Raw genomic sequence first — 18,228 nt, 5'->3', positions numbered from 1 at the left:
GTTTCCCCACTCACCATTTGATGTGGGCTATTCACGGGAAATAGCCCGGGGTCCTGCAGCATTCCCCACTACCCCAGTGGCGACAATGCAGCCACCCCGATTCTGCCACTCTCCCACCCCCTCAGCGTGCGTCATTTAGGATCCTGGTTGGAAGAGCACCTTTTGGGAAACCTCCGCACCAAGTGCGGAGCAGTGGGGAAGTCCGGGCTCTTTTTGATTATGTGAGGAGGGAAGGCGGGGAGAGAGAGAAGGGGGTAGAATATAGCCCCAGTTGAAGGAAATAGGTGAAGGGAAGGAGGGGAAGCTGGGCGTTTGCAACCAGCGTCCCTTCCCTCGGCTTCAGGAACTGCTCCATTGGCTCCCTCTTGTGTGTGTGGGGGGGGGGGGTTGGTTCTCTTCCCTTCCCTGCACAATAAGTTTCTTGCTCCTTCTTTCGATCAAATGGAGGATTTTTGGTCCCTTTTTGGAAATTGTCTTTTTGTGCCCCCTCAAACCACTGCAGCTGACCCATGAGAGGCAGAGCAGTGCGTTTCCACCTCTTTGCACCTGCTGTGGGACTGCGAGGCTGCTGCTGCTGCTGCTCCGCCTTTGGGCTTAGGGAGGGAGGCAAGAGGGGCTCCGACTCAAAGCCCCCTCTTCCCTTTCTTCTGCCTCTGTCTCCTCCTCGTTCTCCCCTGGCTTCAGGGCCTCGATATCCACCGGGCACATGGAAGGGAGCTCCCTTTCCCCTCCGCCCCCAGAAAAGAAGCGAGTGTGTGCAGATGGAGCAAGCCCAGATGTCATTCATGGAGACGTACATTCATTCTTTTGAAAATAAAAAAATTCCCACCCCAGCACAACGCAGCAGCCAATCAGGACAGCCCATGAGCGGATCGCACGTTTGTGAGTAGTCCTGCGTGGCTGCTGCGTGGCTGGGGCAGAAGCTGTGGTGGGGACCGTGAAACCGTGCACAAAAGGCCCCGCAGCAAACCAAATCGGTGCGTATCTCCGTATTTTTTGAAGTGGGGAATCGACCATAGATTCCCAGGTCACACTGAACAATTTTATATTTACATTCTGCTCGCAGATACCAATCCTAACATATCATAAATGAGGCCAAGTTCTGTATAGCAGAACTTGAAGCACGCCGCATTGATCTGCACAATAAACTTGGCTCAGTAATTTGATTTGATGGCTATACTTCAAACTACCAGTTTTATTGCTTATTATGTCCATGCCCACTTTTATAGTTTTATAGTTGTTCTCCCTTAGCATGTATGCTTTTATTCTGTTTCCTTTAAATCTCCATACTTTTTGTGTCCCAACCGTTATTCTTTTTTAAAAGCACATCGATCTTTATCCCAGTCCACCATCCCATCTTGTTTGAAAGCTTCCACCATTGTTCCACTACCAAAGAGATTTCCTGCTGACAATCTTCAGGATTATAGACCAGTGGCACTCACCCCCATCATCATGAAGTGTTTTGAAAAACTGGTCCATAGGCATATTAGTTCTTGCCTTCCAGATACATTTGATACACATCAGTTCACATATCGGACTAATAGATCTAGGGAGGACGCCATTGCCATTAGCCTCCACACTGCTTTGACGCATCTGGAACATCAGGGGAATTATGTGCGAATGCTCTTTGCGGACTTTAGTTCCGCATTTAATACAATCTCGCCACAAAGACTGGTGATGAAACTCGTGGATCTTGGACTCTCACATTCAATCTGTTTGTGGATTAGGGACTTCTTGTCTGGACGTTCCCAGAGGGTTAGACTGGGAAATCGGGTTTCCTCAGTTCTTACTCTAAATATGGGAACGCCACAGGGCTGTGTGTTGAGTCCTTTACTGTTCACCCTTTATACATATGACTGTACTCCTGTCTATCATAGTAACACCACTATCAAATTTGCTGATGACACAACGGTGGTGGGGCTCATCTCTAGAGGGGATGGGTCTGCCTATCGGAATGAAGTGGACTGACTGCTCTCATGGTGCAGGGAAAATAACCTGGTTCTTAACACTAACAAGACAAAGGAGCTCATAGTGGACTATAGAAGGAATAGCTCAGAAATTCAGCCCTTGACTATAAATGGAGATCAAGTGGAGCGGGTGGCTAGTTTTAAATTTCTGGGCGTTATGATTAAAGAGGACTTGACCTGGGGCGTACAGACTACCGCGGTGGTTAAGAAAGCCCAGCAAAGACTGTACTTTCTGAGACTTTTAAGGAAGCAACAACTAGATGGAAAACTTCTGGTGTCCTTTTACCGCTGTGCTGTAGAGAGTGTCCTAACCTACTGCATCTGTGTATGGTTCTCCAGTTGCACAGTGGCGAATAGGAAGGCGCTCCAAAGGGTGATCACTACTGCACAAAGGATTATCGGCTGCCCTCTTCCCTCCTTGGAAGAAATCTATAATTCCTGAAGCCTAAATAAAGCCCAAAATATTCTGAGGGACCCGTCTCATCCAGCACACTCTCTTTTTAAACTGTTACCATCTGGCAGACGATACAGGTCTATCAAAACTAGGACAAAGAGGCTTAGAGACAGCTTCTACTCTAGAGCTGTGGCTATGCTAAACTCTGCTGCTTCATATTGATGTATTTGGGGCTGTGTAGGGATGGGTGGAGGAAGGGAGAAGTGAGGATGATGTATGAGTCTGAAATTGTGTGCATCGAGGAATGCTGCTGTAAATTTCGTTGTGCGTGCACAATGACAATAAAAATGCTTATGCTTACGCTTATGCTTATCTACTGTTCTACCATAGCTGATTCCACACAGGCAACACAGGTTCTTGGAACCCATTTCAGTTGCCTTTGTTGCCGTTTGCACGGCAGGTGCAGGGGCCAGCTGGGATCGCTGGGATCTTGGGGCAGAAGGCAGCACATTTTACACAGAACCTTGCAGCCAAGAATTCCCCCACTCTAGAACCCACCCACAAGAATTCCCCAACCCAAAAATTCCCCCGCAAGAATTCCCCAACCCAAGAATTCACCTCCACCAGACAGTCCCCCCCCCCCATCCACTTACTTGCATGGCATGGTGGCTACCTATTAGAGCATCCACTCTAATCTCAGTTGCCCAAGGAATCCACCATAACGGTGGATGGAGGAAGATGAGGATTGAATGCAACCTTGTTGGGGAATTGTTTCCCTATTTGGGTAATAAGCAGAGTGAGAGGAAAGGCCAGGAGACTTTTGCTGTGATTATAAAAAGAAACTTTACTTAACTAAATCAGGGTAGGGTATACATGGAATAAACATAACAAACCCTTACTATTCTAGTACAAACTTAGTTGCAGAACTTAGGCATATGTGAGCCCACATGTGGCCTAGGCATTCACGTCTTAAGGTGAATCCATCTTACAGGTACAAGGAAAAAGAACAGTGAGTGAGCATTGTGCTCAGTGTCTGTGTGTGTGAGTCTGTGTGAGACAAAGAAAAGTAGTTAACTTTATAACCTCTGACCGACGTGCTCTGCCTCACCTAAGCAATGTCGGATTAACTGCCCAATGACTAATCAATGAACAGATAGCAAGACACGGACCTCACTAGCTAATTAACATGCACACAGTTAACCCCTTGTTATCAGGATTGTGACAGACACTTGCAAATCCTAACAATCCTGCTTGCCATAGTTCACACAGGCAAGCAGGAAGTGTTTGTCACCTGGGTTAAAGGGGGGAAAGTCGCTAATTTCATGATTTTCATTTAACACGGGCCCTGGCAAATAAAACAGGTTGGAAGCATCTGAGGGGCAAGTGCGGAAACCCCCCTCCTCTGTCACGCCCGCCAGAGTTTTCCCGCCAAAATTCTAACTGCCACTGTGAGGGCTCACGGAGCAGCCAGCCCTTTGTTTGGGGCACCGGGGCAGTGTAAATGGGTATTTATTTCCCGCCTTACAAAAATGAGCGAACTTAATAAGAGAACGATAAATTGCTCAGCTGAGTCAGGGGATTATATTATGAATATAAAATTCCCCAAATCCTTTTATTTTCCTGTCAGAAATCCCAAAATGAATAAAGGTGGAAGAGCCTTTGGGGGCTTTCAAAAAGTTAAACAAAGGTCGACTCTGCACAGGCCAAAAAAGACAAGTGTAGAATGGCATACAATCTGTTGGGGGGGGGGACTTTGCACTGGTCCCACCCAGTTTGTTTCCCCCAACCTGGGTTTTCTGAAAATCGCTAAACTAGCAACTTTTTTGAATCCTGCATTGGAGCCACTGCTGAGCAAACAGCCTGGTAGGAAGTACTTCATTTCCCTCCCTTCCACCTTGCCATGCAGGGCAGGGAGAATCCACCTGCATTGCCTTGAAGTTCCAGGGAGACCCCTTTTCCTTTTAAAGAAAAAATTGCAGGTGCCATCCGCATAGCTACTCAGGTGCAGCCAGTTGATCGGCAGAGCGGGGGGGGGCAGTTCATCTCTACATGCTTCCGTAGCTATGCATGCTTTGCTGGATATTAAAAAAAAAAGTGTGTCTGTGCAAAGGCACAAAAGCAACCCAGACTGTTTCCATGGGCTCCAGTCACCGCTTGCATGGAACACGTGTGAACAAGAAAACAGGAAAACGGGTTCCTTTGTCACAATTGCAACCTGTTAGACATTTGCTGTGCAGAATCAACCAAACACAAGAAGTTTTTATTTGCAGGAATACTATAAGATGTTGGCAAGGTCAAAATATTTACAAGTTAACTGAAATCAGGTATGTCAGCAAGTGGGTTCATAGTTCAATGCAGGCTGCCGCTTTCTGTTGCGTTTGACACAAGTTATCTGTTTACTTGAGTTCGGCCACTCTCTTTTGGTGGTTACAATTCGGGCTTCCCAGTAGGATGTTTCATAGCTGTTTCAAAACAAAAGAAACAGTAGTGCTTCTTTTCCTATGAGGATTTTCCTCAGACCTTTCTTAATCTGATGTTACTTCACACACTCTCCCAAAAAACAATCTTGTCTTGGTCACAGGTTGATTTTCCTGAGCTGAATATTTCTCTAATTTTCTGACCTTTGTACGGAAAATAAAAATCCATTCCTGCCCCCACCCTCTTTTTTTCTTCCTGGATTCCCACTCCGGTAAGTATCATACTTATTTTCCAGAATGGAAAGTAAGGATTCCAAAATTGCACCTGGGTCAGCTTTCGTGTGCTCTTGGTTTGAACCACGGACAAAGTACAGATCTGCTCGCTCTGCCCTGTTAGTCCTTCTTCCACAGAGTTTTCTGGACATTGCCAGAGAATGGAGCACTCTGGTTATGCCACCTGCTCTGACTAACTAGAACCCCTCCACAAAGTTCTCTGTCCACTCAGACCTCTCTCTGAGCAAAACTCCCCAGAACTCCTCACAAGAACATGAGAGCGTTCTTGTGTTCTCACCAGCCGATTCCATGGAGTTCCAGTTCAACCCTTTGGGCTCTTGACGCTGTACTTGCCTGAATGTGCTTAAGCAACTGTGTTCATCCCATTGTGCATTGACATATTCACGAAGAATTCACCACTTCAAAACGGATGACTCCACAACATAGAATATGAGAAGTTACAATTCCTCGTTTGCTTATACAGCACGTTGCAGCAGGATGCACCGACTGATATTACCTTCCTTTACGGAAGATATTCCTGACACACTCTGCATTTGCAGTCTACACCCCCCTCAAAAAACACACCCTTTGTCCTTTTAAATAGTCATCTATTATGGCAGTAATTTGACACTCTCCGTTATCACTTTCATCAAGATTTGTTTGTTCACCTTATTATTATTATTATTATTATTATTATTATTATTATTATTATTATTATTATTATTATTATTAGCCCTCACACTAGCTCGCTTCAATGTTTTCCCCTCCGCTTTATTGCGTGGTAGATTTAACAACTTGGAAATGAGCGAAAGGGTATGCTCTTGTGGTGAACAACAGATTGAAACATTGGCACATCAACTGCTTTGCTGCCCTAAATCTGCTAATATCAGATCAAAATATTCCAACATTCTTTCTAGGATACCTAGTGAGAATGGAAGAATCAATGTAGGACTTCCCTTTTTCTTCTGGACAATTCTTAGAATGAAACTTGTGAATTGGTTGCACAATTTTTACTGGAGGTGATGCACAATCAATAATTTATATTTTATCTTAAACCTTTGTATTTGTATACCTTTTATCTTAAACCTTTGTATTTGTATACCTTTTATCTCAGGTTTTTTATTGTGTTATGATTATTGTTATGCCAAATAAAGGCTTATTATTATTATTATTATTATTATTATTATTATTATTATTATTATTATTATTATTATTATTATTATTATTATTATTATTATTATTATTAGTTATTAAATTTAGTATACCGCCCTATCCCCGAAGGGCTCAGGGTGTACGTGTCCTGGGAACATTGAGAGATCTTTTCTCTTCCCACAACATGACTATGTTGTGCTGAAGCCCAAATAAAAAACACTGCAGGGGTGTTTTGCAGTGGGAGGTATGAAGCAAAACCTCCATGTTGGAGCAAGCTGTCATGTAGGTCAGCAGAGGGGCAGAGCAGTGAATCCCATGTTAATTGGGGTGGGGGAGAGAAAGAATGTAACATTCATCTAATTCTACCCAAACTGCAGTTGGCAAAGAAACATGGAAATGTTTTCACTATATGGGGAGGAACTCCGCCTGTTATCATTCTGTCTGGATTTGAATCTATAAAAGAAGCACTAATAAAGCATTCGGAAATATTTGGTGGGAGACCACTGACCCCTTTCTTCGAAGTTATAACGAAAGGAAAGGGTAAGTTCTTATAAAAGCATTGGACTTGTTTCAATCCCAGAGTAATAATAAAGGAACATTAAAGAAAAGTATATTTCAAAAAAAAGAAAACCTTGAAAGTTTCGCCCAGTTCAGATTTCTCTATCCAGCAGGCATCCTCCCCATTTACTCAGTATGTGGAAGGTGTAGTTCGACTGCATTCACCAGAGATTTTTTGAGCCCTGTGAGATCAGTCTGGAAGTCACAGAACTTGTGTGGAGGGAGGGTTCAAGGGAGGATGAACAAGAACCTCTTTTCTGTTGCATGTCTGCAGCTCTGCTGAGTAAAGAGGGCATTTTAACTTAGGAACATCAGAATAGCCCTGCTGGACCAGAACAGCGGTCCCTCAGCAATGCTATCTCACACAAGGGCCAAACAGGTCCTCTACAGGGCTAACAACAGACCACAGAGGCTGAGGCCTTCCCCTGATGTTTCCTCCTGGCACTGGACTTTAGAGGTTGACCATCTCTGAAAGTGGAGGTTCCTTTAATTATTATGACCAGACTTCAGAGGTTTATGGCTACCAATCTTGATCCTCTTTGATCTGAGATTGCAAATGCCTTAACAGACCAGGTGATTGGGAGCAACAGCCGCAGAAGGCCATTGCTTTCACCTCCTGCATATGAGCTCCCAAAGGCACCTGGTGGGCCACTGCGAGTAGCAGAGAGCTGGACTAGATGGACTCTGGTCTGATCCAGCTGGCTTGTTCTTATGTTCTTATGACCATCTCTGAAAGTGGAGGTTCCTTTAATTACCATGACTAGTAGCCATTGATAGAGTTATCCCCCTAAGAAGCTATCTAATCCTCTTTTGAAGTTGTTTATACCTGTTGTTGACCTTCACAGGTGTTGAATTCTGGGCCTAGGGCCGTGGTGGCGAACCTATGGCACACCAGATGTTCATGGACTACAATTCCCATCAGCCCCTGCCAAGTGGCCATGCTGGCAGGGGCTGGTGGGAATTGTAGTTCATGAACATCTGGAGTGCCATAGGTTTGCCACCACTGGCCTAGGGCATCATAAAGTTCAACAGTGGGTACTAGCCACCATGACTGAAGGGAGCCAACATTTACAGGGGCAGCAATTCTCTGAACCCCAGTGTTGGAAAGTTGCAGCAGGGGAGAGACCCTCAAGCCTCCTCTGCTCTGTTGATGCGTCCAGATTCCGAAATATGTGCCACGGCCCAGTTGGTACTATGGAGTCAAATAGTGATTCTTCATCGGCACAGCAATGTTTACTAGAGCTCTTGAACGTTTAGACGTGAAGTACATTCAGTTTCACAGTTTCTAGGCTGACAACTGAAATCGTTATTCACATGAACTACTACAAGTGATAATGTCTCTTTGAGTTTCGATGGCTTCAGGTATTGTGTTTTACAAATGGGTCCGCCACTCTGGAAGCAGCAACGGAAGTTTGGGATGAGTGACTCATGCAGGAAGCTGGGGAAGAAAAGTTCTGACACATGTCAAATACAGAGCAGAGGCCCAACAGTTGGTTGAGATTTTTTGCAAGTGCACAAAGGAATTATGTTTGACTAGAGATGAGGGCTGGCAGGGTTCCTAACTCTGCAGAGAAATCTTTTCCAAGGACTTCGTCTCCCGATATATTTTTTATTTATTTATTTATTTTATTTTTTTTCAATTTATATATAAATCACTTGATCCTCGGGGGGCTCCGGGCGAGTGAACAACAGGAGCAATCATACAAATATATCATTACATAGGCTCCATCCCATAAAATAAGCTTAAAAACTCATAAAACAAAGGCAAGTAACCATAATACATAATACAAATAAAATGAGAAGGCGCTCAACATGGCTGAATTTAAAACCTCATCTCCACTCGAGGGGTTGCCAGTGGGGCTCCCCATATGAGGGAGCTCCCTCACATGAGGGGACTCCTGATGTAACTGCCCCAGGCACAGAGCAGTGAGGGGGCACCATATTAGCAGCTGGACACTCCAAAGGCCCGGTGGAACAACACGGTCTTACAGGCCCTGCGGAACTCACCCAGGTCCCGCAGGGCCCGGACAGCTGGAGCAAGGGTGTTCCACCAGGCCAGGTCCAGTGCCGTAAAGGCCCTGGCCCGCGTGGAGGCCAGCCGCATCATATATGATTTCTTGTGACTGTAAAATAATTTAATTCTGCATTTTCAGGGTGCTTTAAACTGTTACTTTTTATGGTATTTCAGGACTGTTTTGCTGCAATATGGAATTCTGTTTGGGAGGTTTTCCATTGACTATTCCCTTAAGCCACGAGAAGGCTTAACTTTTTCACTGGTTGCTGCAAGTCTAAATGATCAATCACAGTCTACTAAGGTAGCACTGCTGACACCATTCAAAAGCTGGCCTATGTGTCATCTCCACCGAATACACTCACAAATATGCTAGCACTTCTTCCTTGAAGCTCCCCATAACAGATGTGCCATTGGCTGGTGTGGGTTTTCGGGGGGGTGCCACAGGGGGCACCGCAAGAGGGTGGAAAACACACGCACCAGGCACACTCTGGCCCAGCTACGCCTCTGGGTGCCAGTCATAGATGAGGGGGAAATGTTGGGAGCCAAACCAACCAGTCCATGGCCACACAGCCCAGAAAACCATCAACAACACACAGAAATGCAACCCTTTGATGCATTTTGAGTACCATAAGGCTGCCGTTCGAAGGACACTTTCCCCAGTCAAGTCTCATCTAACTTATGGTGATCCCTGGTGGGTTCTTCAAGGCAAGAGACTTCAGAGGTGACTTGCCATTTCTTTCCCCTATCCAGCTGGGAGAGGTCAGAGAGCTGAGATTGGCTCAAGGCTTCATGTGGAGGAGTGGGGGTGGGGAATCAAACCCGGCTCTGCAGATTAGTTCTTTTCAAGGCTATAAGATGCAGTAGGCTCTCTGAAGGAAGCGACAAACTCCATTTTGCAAGACCTGAGCAAGGCTGTTAACAATAGGACATTTTAGAAGACATTGGCTCATTCCGCACATGCAGAATAATGCACTTTCAAACTGCTTTCAATGCTCTTTGAAGCTGTGCGGAATCAAACAGTTGTGAAAGTGGTTTGAAAATGCATTATTTTGCTTGTGCGGAAGGGGCCATTGATTCATAGTCGCCATCTGTCAGAATCGACTCAATGACATATGACATAAATATAATGGGGTGTACATCCATCTAAACCTAATTAGGATTACTTCCTAAGTGACCTGAAAATCTGATCTGCATTGATGGGTTAATCAGTTGGCACCTTTGACACTTAGAAGAGTGTCAACTTCCTTTGCAAATAGTGGAGATATTTTTGGAAAAGTAATCTGGACCAGGTTATTGATGCACTTAATTTTTTCTACTGCAATTTCCATGATCATCTTGAATCTGATGGCAAATTTAAAATTTATAGCTTTGTATTCTGATGTGTTATACCTGCCACAAACTGAAAACTGTAGTTTCCATCACAGTTAGCATGGGGTAGGGGGCTTCTGAAGATAGTCTGGTTTGTGATCCCCTCCATTCACTCCCACAATTATCCCGTGGCCTTTGCTGAGTCTCCTAGATTTATTTTCTGAAGAGTTATGCCTTCCCCAGATAGATGGATGGGCAGACAGATGCACACATCTCCTTATGGTTACAGATACCTCAAGTCTCAGATCCATTAACAAAGCTGTGCAAATGCAAGCACAGGATCTCCTAGTTGACCTCCTTTCAAATTGAAAAAAAAACCCTCACAATCTGCAGGATAATTTGTGAAACCGTAAAGAATTCTCAAACTAACTCGTTCATCAAAATGTACCCCAAGGTATTTAGAACATACCCACTGTTTACTTAGATGTCCCTCAATAGCCCATTCATATTTCTTAGATGGTTTTCCATGATCCACTCCCCTTTTCGGAGTAATTAATGCTAAATTTCTCCCTCTTACAGAAAGCCTCCAATTTAGCTTGCCTCTGTCTCATCTGTCTTGATTTATTGATAATAGGACCATTTCATCAGCATGCAATTGGACTGAAACTTTATTAACATCAAAGTAGGAAGGGGAAAATCAAGAGAGGCCAACTCATGTCCAGCAGCTTTCAGACTAAGCAATCTGATTTTCTGCATTAAAAAGGGGTAAAACTGTCGTTAATGTTGTGCATATACCTTGGTTTTCAGGGCAGCCAATTGACCCTTCATTACCCATCGTTAATTCAACCACCCATGTGGCATGTGCTTTAGTTTTTGGAGATCGGTATTCTTCTGATGATGAAAAATTCTGCAAGCTGACTGAAGCTATTCAATATAATGCAGAATTTGGAGGTACCCTCTTTCACTTAGTGAGTAGTCTTTTGTTTTTCTATTATCTTGGGAAGAGTTTAGGGCATCTCACTGCACGGATGATAAAGCAGTGCTGGGAGAAAGAGCTTGTACGTGAAAATGCCTTTTGTTCCGTCAGGTCATTGGTCCCTAAAGGTCAGTATGGTCTAGCCTCAGACTGGCATCTTCAGGGTCTGTCTCCAGAGATGAGGCAGTAAATGGTTGGGATAATAATGGTGGGAGCAAGCTACAACTCGAGGATGAGGGTAAGGCGATACCCTGGGAGTCAACAAAGGAGAACCCAAGTGCTGCTCCACACCTGACAGTTGTGACCGCCTACCTCAGCAGCAGTAGGTGCATTAAAGATCACCCGAGTCCCCAAATACATCTATTTATTAGTTTTGTTGAAGCAGCGGTTACTGCAAAGCCAAGTTTCCAAATATCAAGCAATGGCGGAGGAGAGTATTTCCCACCAATGGTCGAAGGAAACTGATTTGTCCCTGCCTCTTCTTCTGATGAGAGAAATCACCTATCAATCAAGGAGGTCCTCATCCTCCAAGTGAGAATTAAGCAATGTATTCCCGCGAATCCCCCACACAAACCGGCCTGCCTCCTGTAGCTGGTTATGGTAACAAACTAAGGAGAACATGTTAGGATGCCATTTACACATCTCCTTGCCATGCAGATCTAGGCCAAGGAACAATCTCTCTTTCGCTGTGAGTTATTGGGCTTGCCCTAGAGCGTGATCGCATCGTCCTAGAGTGTGATCGCAACCATGATGTTGAGGAGGCTGCTTAATTAAACCAGAGAATATCTACTATGCTCAAGCTACTGGTTTGTGAAAAAACCATCTACCCTGTGATGAAAAGTGCTCAATTTAATTAATAAAAGAATAAGAAACAGAAAGGACTCAACATGAGTCCTAAGGACTCAACTCCTTAGCCATTATAGTATGATGTGAAAGAGCATTGTATGTAAAACATAAATGTTTGTTTGTTTGTTTGTTTGTTTGTTAGATCTATACCCTGCCCTACCCCCAAAAGGCTCAGGGTGACAACAACAATAAAAACTATTACAATAAAACAGAAACAATTGTAATAAATAATTTAAAACAGTATAAAAATTTAAAAGAGATGGCGACTTTCACTATCCCCCCCTCCCGGGAAGTCAAAACAGATGACAAGCAAATGAAACCAATGGTTAAAAAAAACAGGCTGGCCTACAAAAAAGCCCAGCAGAACAGCTCCATCTTGCAGGCCCTGTGAAAGCCACTTAGGTCCTGCCGGGCCCTAACCTCAGACGGGAGCATCTTCCACCAGGTGGGGGCCAGAACTAAGGTGACCAGATGGTCACCTTTGTAAACTGGGACGGGTAGGTAGGCGTGTGGCCGCGCGCAGCCACAGGAATGCACGGCCTTCTGGGGTGCTCCCGTTTTCCGCCCTGTGACAGGTAGGCGGCAAAATCGGGAGCACTCCTGGTGAAGGCTCGCGGTGGGCGCCCGCAGCCACGCCAAGCATACGAGGGGCTGCCGCGACTGCCCTTCTGCACCCCAGAAGGCACTGCGGCAGCCTTCCAAAAATCGGGACACTTGTAAAAACCCGCGGGACGTGGGACAAATTGTTTTAAGGCGGGACTGTCCCACCAAAAGCGGGACGTCTGGTCAGCCTAGCCAGAACTGAAAAGGTCCTGGCCCTTGTCGAGGTCAACCGGATGGTTTTTAGGCAAGGGACTACCAGAAGATTTCCCTCCAAGGAGCGGAGGGGCCTGCTTGGGCAATATGGGGAGATGTGGTCCCTAAAGTACACAGGTCCAAGACCGCACAAGGCCTTAAAGGTTAGAACCACTATGTCACTATCATGTAATTTACGAGAAGACACCAGTTTGCACTTAGCTCAGTTGTTGGGAATTTTTCTACAAGCTACATTTTATGCGAGTATTTTCAATATATGAGCTGTAGAATGTGATAAATTAAATTTTATGTGATTTTCAACTTTTTACTGTAACAGGTAATACACTACATTGTGTTTATCACTGTATTTATAAATATATTTAAATATATCCATGTATTTATACCTATTTATGTAATTTTAAAATGGATTATATCATATTTATATATTTTTAAATATATCAAGCCTATGGTTTGACATGTTGAGTCCATTCTGGGCAAGTTCATAAAATCTATGCTGTGCTGAAGAAGCTGCCCACAGAGAAATGGGAGTAATCCAGAAAATCCCTGCCATATTTGCCCATTACTCATGGAACACTTACCTTGGGACTTTAGCTGCCAGGTGAGACTGATGTGGGGTTTCCTCGCATTGTGAGGAGGCAGCCCAGTCCTCCCTGTGACTAACCTCAACAGGCCTCAGTTTCCTGGTTCTCTTTACTCTGTCCCTCTTAAAGGCACAGATCTCACAATACTTTGAAAATGACCTGGAACTCGACCGGCAGCCAGTACAGTTCTTTAAGGACTGGTGTTCTGTGCTCTTGACTGGCTGCTCTAGTAAGCAGCCTTGTGGCCGTGTTCTGAACAAGCTTTAATTTCTTGATGAAAGAAAAAAGTAGGTCAGCATAGAGCAGTGGTGGCGAACCTTTGGCACTCCAGATGTTATGGACTACAATTCCCATCAGCCCTTGCCAGCATGGCCAATAACATCTGGAGTGCCAAAGGTTCGCCACCATGGGCATAGAGTGAGTTATACTAGTCAATTCTTGAAGTGACCATTGCATAGAGAGATATGGACTATGGAGCCAGCTGACACACCTGTCTAAGATGGAAGAATGCAGTCTGGACTGCCCGGGTGACCTGGTCCTCCAGCGATAAGCTGGAGTCCAAAGTCACGCCCAGACTCTTGACTGATGCAGATAGTTGGACAACTGCACCGTCCAGGGTTGGCAGCCAGAAATTGACCGGTCTCTCTCCCCAACCAAGCCACAGAACCTCCATCTTCACAGGATTCAACTTCAGTTTGCTCATTCTCAACCAACCTGCCATGGCTTCCAGACAGTGGTGGGGAAACTCAGGGGCTGAGGTCATCCAGCCCTCCATCGTAAGAATGAGCCGGGTGTCATCAGCATATCAATGGCTGCATCCTGATATTTCTAATGCCTTGATGACCCACTGCTAATTATTGCATTCTGACTTTTTCCCTGCAGGGACATTTATAGTGCTTTCCAGCTAGTTAGCAGATATGTGAGTTTGTGTATATACAATTTCCTGTCTCCTGTTCCTGCTTCACAAGCCAGTACTTTGGGTGTAGTAGGTATTCTTTGGTTTAATTAAGCTTGCTCCAATACACACACTCCTTTTTCTGTTAATTTGAGGAGGCTGCTTAACCTTTTTTCTTGCTTTTTCCCACCTTCTGTAGATGTATGAAATATTCCCATGGCTCATGAAACAAATTCCATGGCCGTACAAGAAGTCATTTGCCTATGTAGATGTCTTGCTTTCACATGCAAAGAAGGAGATAGAAAAACACAGGGTGGAACCACCAATGGAAGAGCCACAAGATTTCATCGATTACTATCTATTTCAAATAGAGAAAGTAAGTATCCACTGTACTGTAACTGAGCTAACTTGAAGAGAAATGTGTGCCTTTGTGTACATAGCCCATACTTTTTAATTAAGCTTCTGAATGGTGGAAAATTAATGTTAAAGCCATTCTCTCAACTTATATAGCACGGAAAGAGTTACACAGACTCAACAGCAATTGCTGCAAAGGGTGTAAATTTAATGCCTGGAGAAAACACGTTTTCTTGTGTACATATTGTGTTGCATCATTTTTTCCATCAAAAGGTGTTACTTTTGCAGGGGGGGGAGAGATTGCCTATCTCTTACCTCTCTTTATTTACCCTGCTTACATCAAATTTGGCCCACTCACGGTGGCTTATGGATCCTGAGGGATTCCAGAATATCCTGCAGGGATGCCATTCCCACTGGTACCTCTGTTGGCGAGCTGATAGAGAGCTTGGATACCAGGCTCTCTGAAGCAATTGAGAGGGTTGCTGGTACCTCTGTTGGTGAGCTGATAGAGAGCTTGGATACCAGGCTCTCTGAAGCAATCGAGAGGGTTGCTGGTACCTCTGTTGGTGAGCTGGTACCTCTGTTGGTGAGCTGATAGAGAGCTTGGATACCAGGCTCTCTGAAGCAATTGAGAGGGTTGCTGGTACCTCTGTTGGTGAGCTGGTACCTCTGTTGGCGAGCTGATAGAGAGCTTGGATACCAGGCTCTCTGAAGCAATCGAGAGGGTTGCCCCAAGACATCCTCTCCATCCCCATACCCAATAGGCTTCTTGGTATACTGAGGAGCTGAGGAGGATGAAACGGGAACTGAGATGGCTTGAGCTAGTGTGACGGCGAGTCCATGACGAAGAGACAATATGCTCATATAGGACGTTTATGAAACCCTACAAGAGAGCCATGAGGATGCAAAGAAAGCTTTCCTCCTCCATTGTGGCTGCTAGCTCAAGCTTGGCACAATTAAGTTAAGTAGTGAGATAGTATCTATTCCATGGTCATTTTGTCTGGATTATATCCTCCTTCATACTTTATTGTTAAATTATATGTGTGTGTGTGTTTGTGTGTTTGTGTGTTTGTGTGTTTGTGTGTTTGTGTGTTTGTGTGTTTGTGTGTTTGTGTGTGTGTGTGTGTGTGTGTGTGTGTGTGTGTGTGTGTGTGTGTTGTTAGCACCCCAAAAAAGCGGATTAGTTTCCCCTGATGCCACTATGGCATACTATCAATCAGAACTGAAATCAGAAATATAGAAAACGTGTCATTATGCTGGAATTAGGGCTACCAGCTCTGAGTTGGGGAATACCTGGAAGTTTTTGGGAATTGATCTTGATTGAGTTGGGTCTGAGGGTGGGAGGGATCTCAGCAGGATATGATGCCAAAGAATCTACCCGCTATATCAGTGGTTCTCAACCTTCCTAATGCCATGACCCTCATGTTGTGGGGACCCCCAACCCTAACATTTATCCATTTTACAGATGGAGAACATTGATGCAGAGAGTCTTAGGCGACCCCTGTGAAAGGGTCGTTGGACCCCCAAAGGGGTCCCAACCCACAGGTTGAGAACCACTGTTCTATATATAACCAGCTTCTCCAGGAGAACGAATCTGGGTCATCTGGAGATCAACTGTAATAGCTGGTGGTCTCCATCTGCCACCAGAAAGTTGGCAACCATAGCCAGACTAAATCACAGGGAAGAAGGATGCTGGAATGTATGCACTTTATACACTTTTCACACTGTACAGCATGTAATACTATAAACACACACACCCTCCTTTGTACCCAATAGTGGACAATTTAGAATTACACACACCCTCCAATCCCATACTTCCAATCAAAATGGGAATGCAAAACTCCACCTCGCTAATATACAAGAATTTAAAAGGCAGGAACAAACATTTTCCATCTCTGAACAATTCTGATCAGGCCCACAACAATAGTTAAGGGGAATGCACAATTAATAGTTTAAGAAACTTACATTTTTTTCTAAAGTCAAACAATTCAACTCTCTTTACAAAACAGGACACAGTAAATATCTGCTATTTTCCCTGTTGGGTATTTTAACTTCCCTAGGAGCCTGTACTGTCGGATGTTGCTCCTGAACTTTTTATATAACCTTATATCCATGGATGAAAAATCAGTTGATAATTCTTCCATTGTTCAGGTTGTGGAGTCCATCCCATTACATTCCTTCTCTCTTTCTAGAAACATTTTATGAGTCTTTGGATAGCATATTTGGGAATCAAAGCAAAAAATCGTTGTAAAACACATCTCTTTTTTTCCCCTTGGTTGTCAACAACAGACCAAGAATGACCCCACTTCAACATACGACAATGAAAACCTGGTCCAGTGTATTTCTGACTTCTTATCTGCTGGGACTGACACAACAGCCAAAACTCTGCAATGGGCATTGCTTCTTATCACAACTCATCCAGATATCCAAGGTGAATAAGAATTATTTGATGTAAACAAGAGTCATTCTATTCTTACCAGTTGGTTGAAGAGTTCATAACTTTGGGATGATAAATATATCAGCACAAACTGAGGTCTGCAAAGAATTGGTGGGAGAATTAGTGACTTGGCATTTTCCCTGTAGAAAAGGTGATTATGGTTTCTATAATGTCTTAATAGATTTTTAAGAATATTTCTATGTTTCCTATTCAGAGTTCTGCTCAAGTAGACTCACAATAAAAACCATACAACAATAAAAACTAGAAGTCATTTTAAAAAACCCAGCAATTCGACAAAAACACCATAAAAACTGTCCATAAAACAGGCTTGAGACCAGAAAAATTTACTGTTGAGCAGACTGGTTTCTCACTGCCCAGCAGAGTCGCCAGGTCCCACCCCCCTCAGCCACTGGTGGGAGATGCGAGAGGTAGAGTTGCAGGATTCAGGCTGGGAAACTCCTTGAAGATTTGGAGATGGAGCCTGGGGGGTATACAATGCCACAGAGTCCACCCATCTGTAACGAATCAGCAAGGTCCAGACCAAAAGTAACTATAATAGTTCTTTATTGAGCTGACATTCTTGATCGACTACAGACAATGCGGGATCTGGAGCCCCCCCTCACGAGTAGCCACTTTTACGGGCTCCCAGTTCCCGCCAACAAACTAAGATAAACATTTAGCCATTCCCACCCGAAGAACTGCGAGATGGTTTCACACAGACGGAAAGCAAGGTTAAGCAAGTAGATAACAAAAGTATGTTTCACACTGGGCAGCGCGCCCGGCGAGGGCAAGGAGCTCCACTCAAGGCCAGTCTCCCCTGCCGGCAACAGATAAAACCTTACACCACCAAAGTCTCAATTTTCTCTGGGAAAACTGATGTCTGCAGTCTGCAGATGAGCTGGAATTATGGAAAATCTCAAATCCCACCTGGAGGGTGGCCTCCCAGCCTACTGTCCACTCCCTCCCCTATTTTTATTAACTTCCTGTCGCACTCAAAATTCTCTGCCTCTTATAGTAGACCGTGACATCATCAACCCTTTTTTAGGGAACGAAATCTTTTCCTTTTGGTTAATTTTTGGTTAATCCTGAAAATATCGAAACCTAACACTTCTGTGTCGATGGCCTAGCCCTTGATAGAGGGCCCTGCCCTATGAATATAAAAATATAAGTAGGCCATGCTGTATCAGACCAAGGATCCATCTAGTCTGGCATATTTTTTACACAGAAGTCAACCAATCAC

The 18,228-nt window shown here is 44.4% G+C and overlaps 1 protein-coding gene across 1 annotated transcript in view; it reads left to right on the top strand.

Annotated features, from left to right (window-relative positions):
• LOC125437765 (cytochrome P450 2C3-like) overlaps positions 1-18,228 on the top strand; it is a 158,989-nt gene that overhangs the window by 134,785 nt on the left and 5,976 nt on the right. Inside the window, exons 4-6 of the mRNA XM_048505712.1 lie at positions 10,891-11,051; positions 14,397-14,573; positions 16,841-16,982. Of these exons, the coding sequence (XP_048361669.1) occupies positions 10,891-11,051; positions 14,397-14,573; positions 16,841-16,982 (480 nt within the window). The remainder of the gene's footprint in view (positions 1-10,890; positions 11,052-14,396; positions 14,574-16,840; positions 16,983-18,228) is intronic.

Source organism: Sphaerodactylus townsendi, linkage group LG08 (assembly GCF_021028975.2).
Source record: "Sphaerodactylus townsendi isolate TG3544 linkage group LG08, MPM_Stown_v2.3, whole genome shotgun sequence".
Classification (NCBI taxonomy): Eukaryota; Metazoa; Chordata; class Lepidosauria; order Squamata; family Sphaerodactylidae; genus Sphaerodactylus; species Sphaerodactylus townsendi.
Note: the sequence above shows the minus strand (reverse complement) of the source record. Positions and strands in the feature narration are given on the sequence as shown.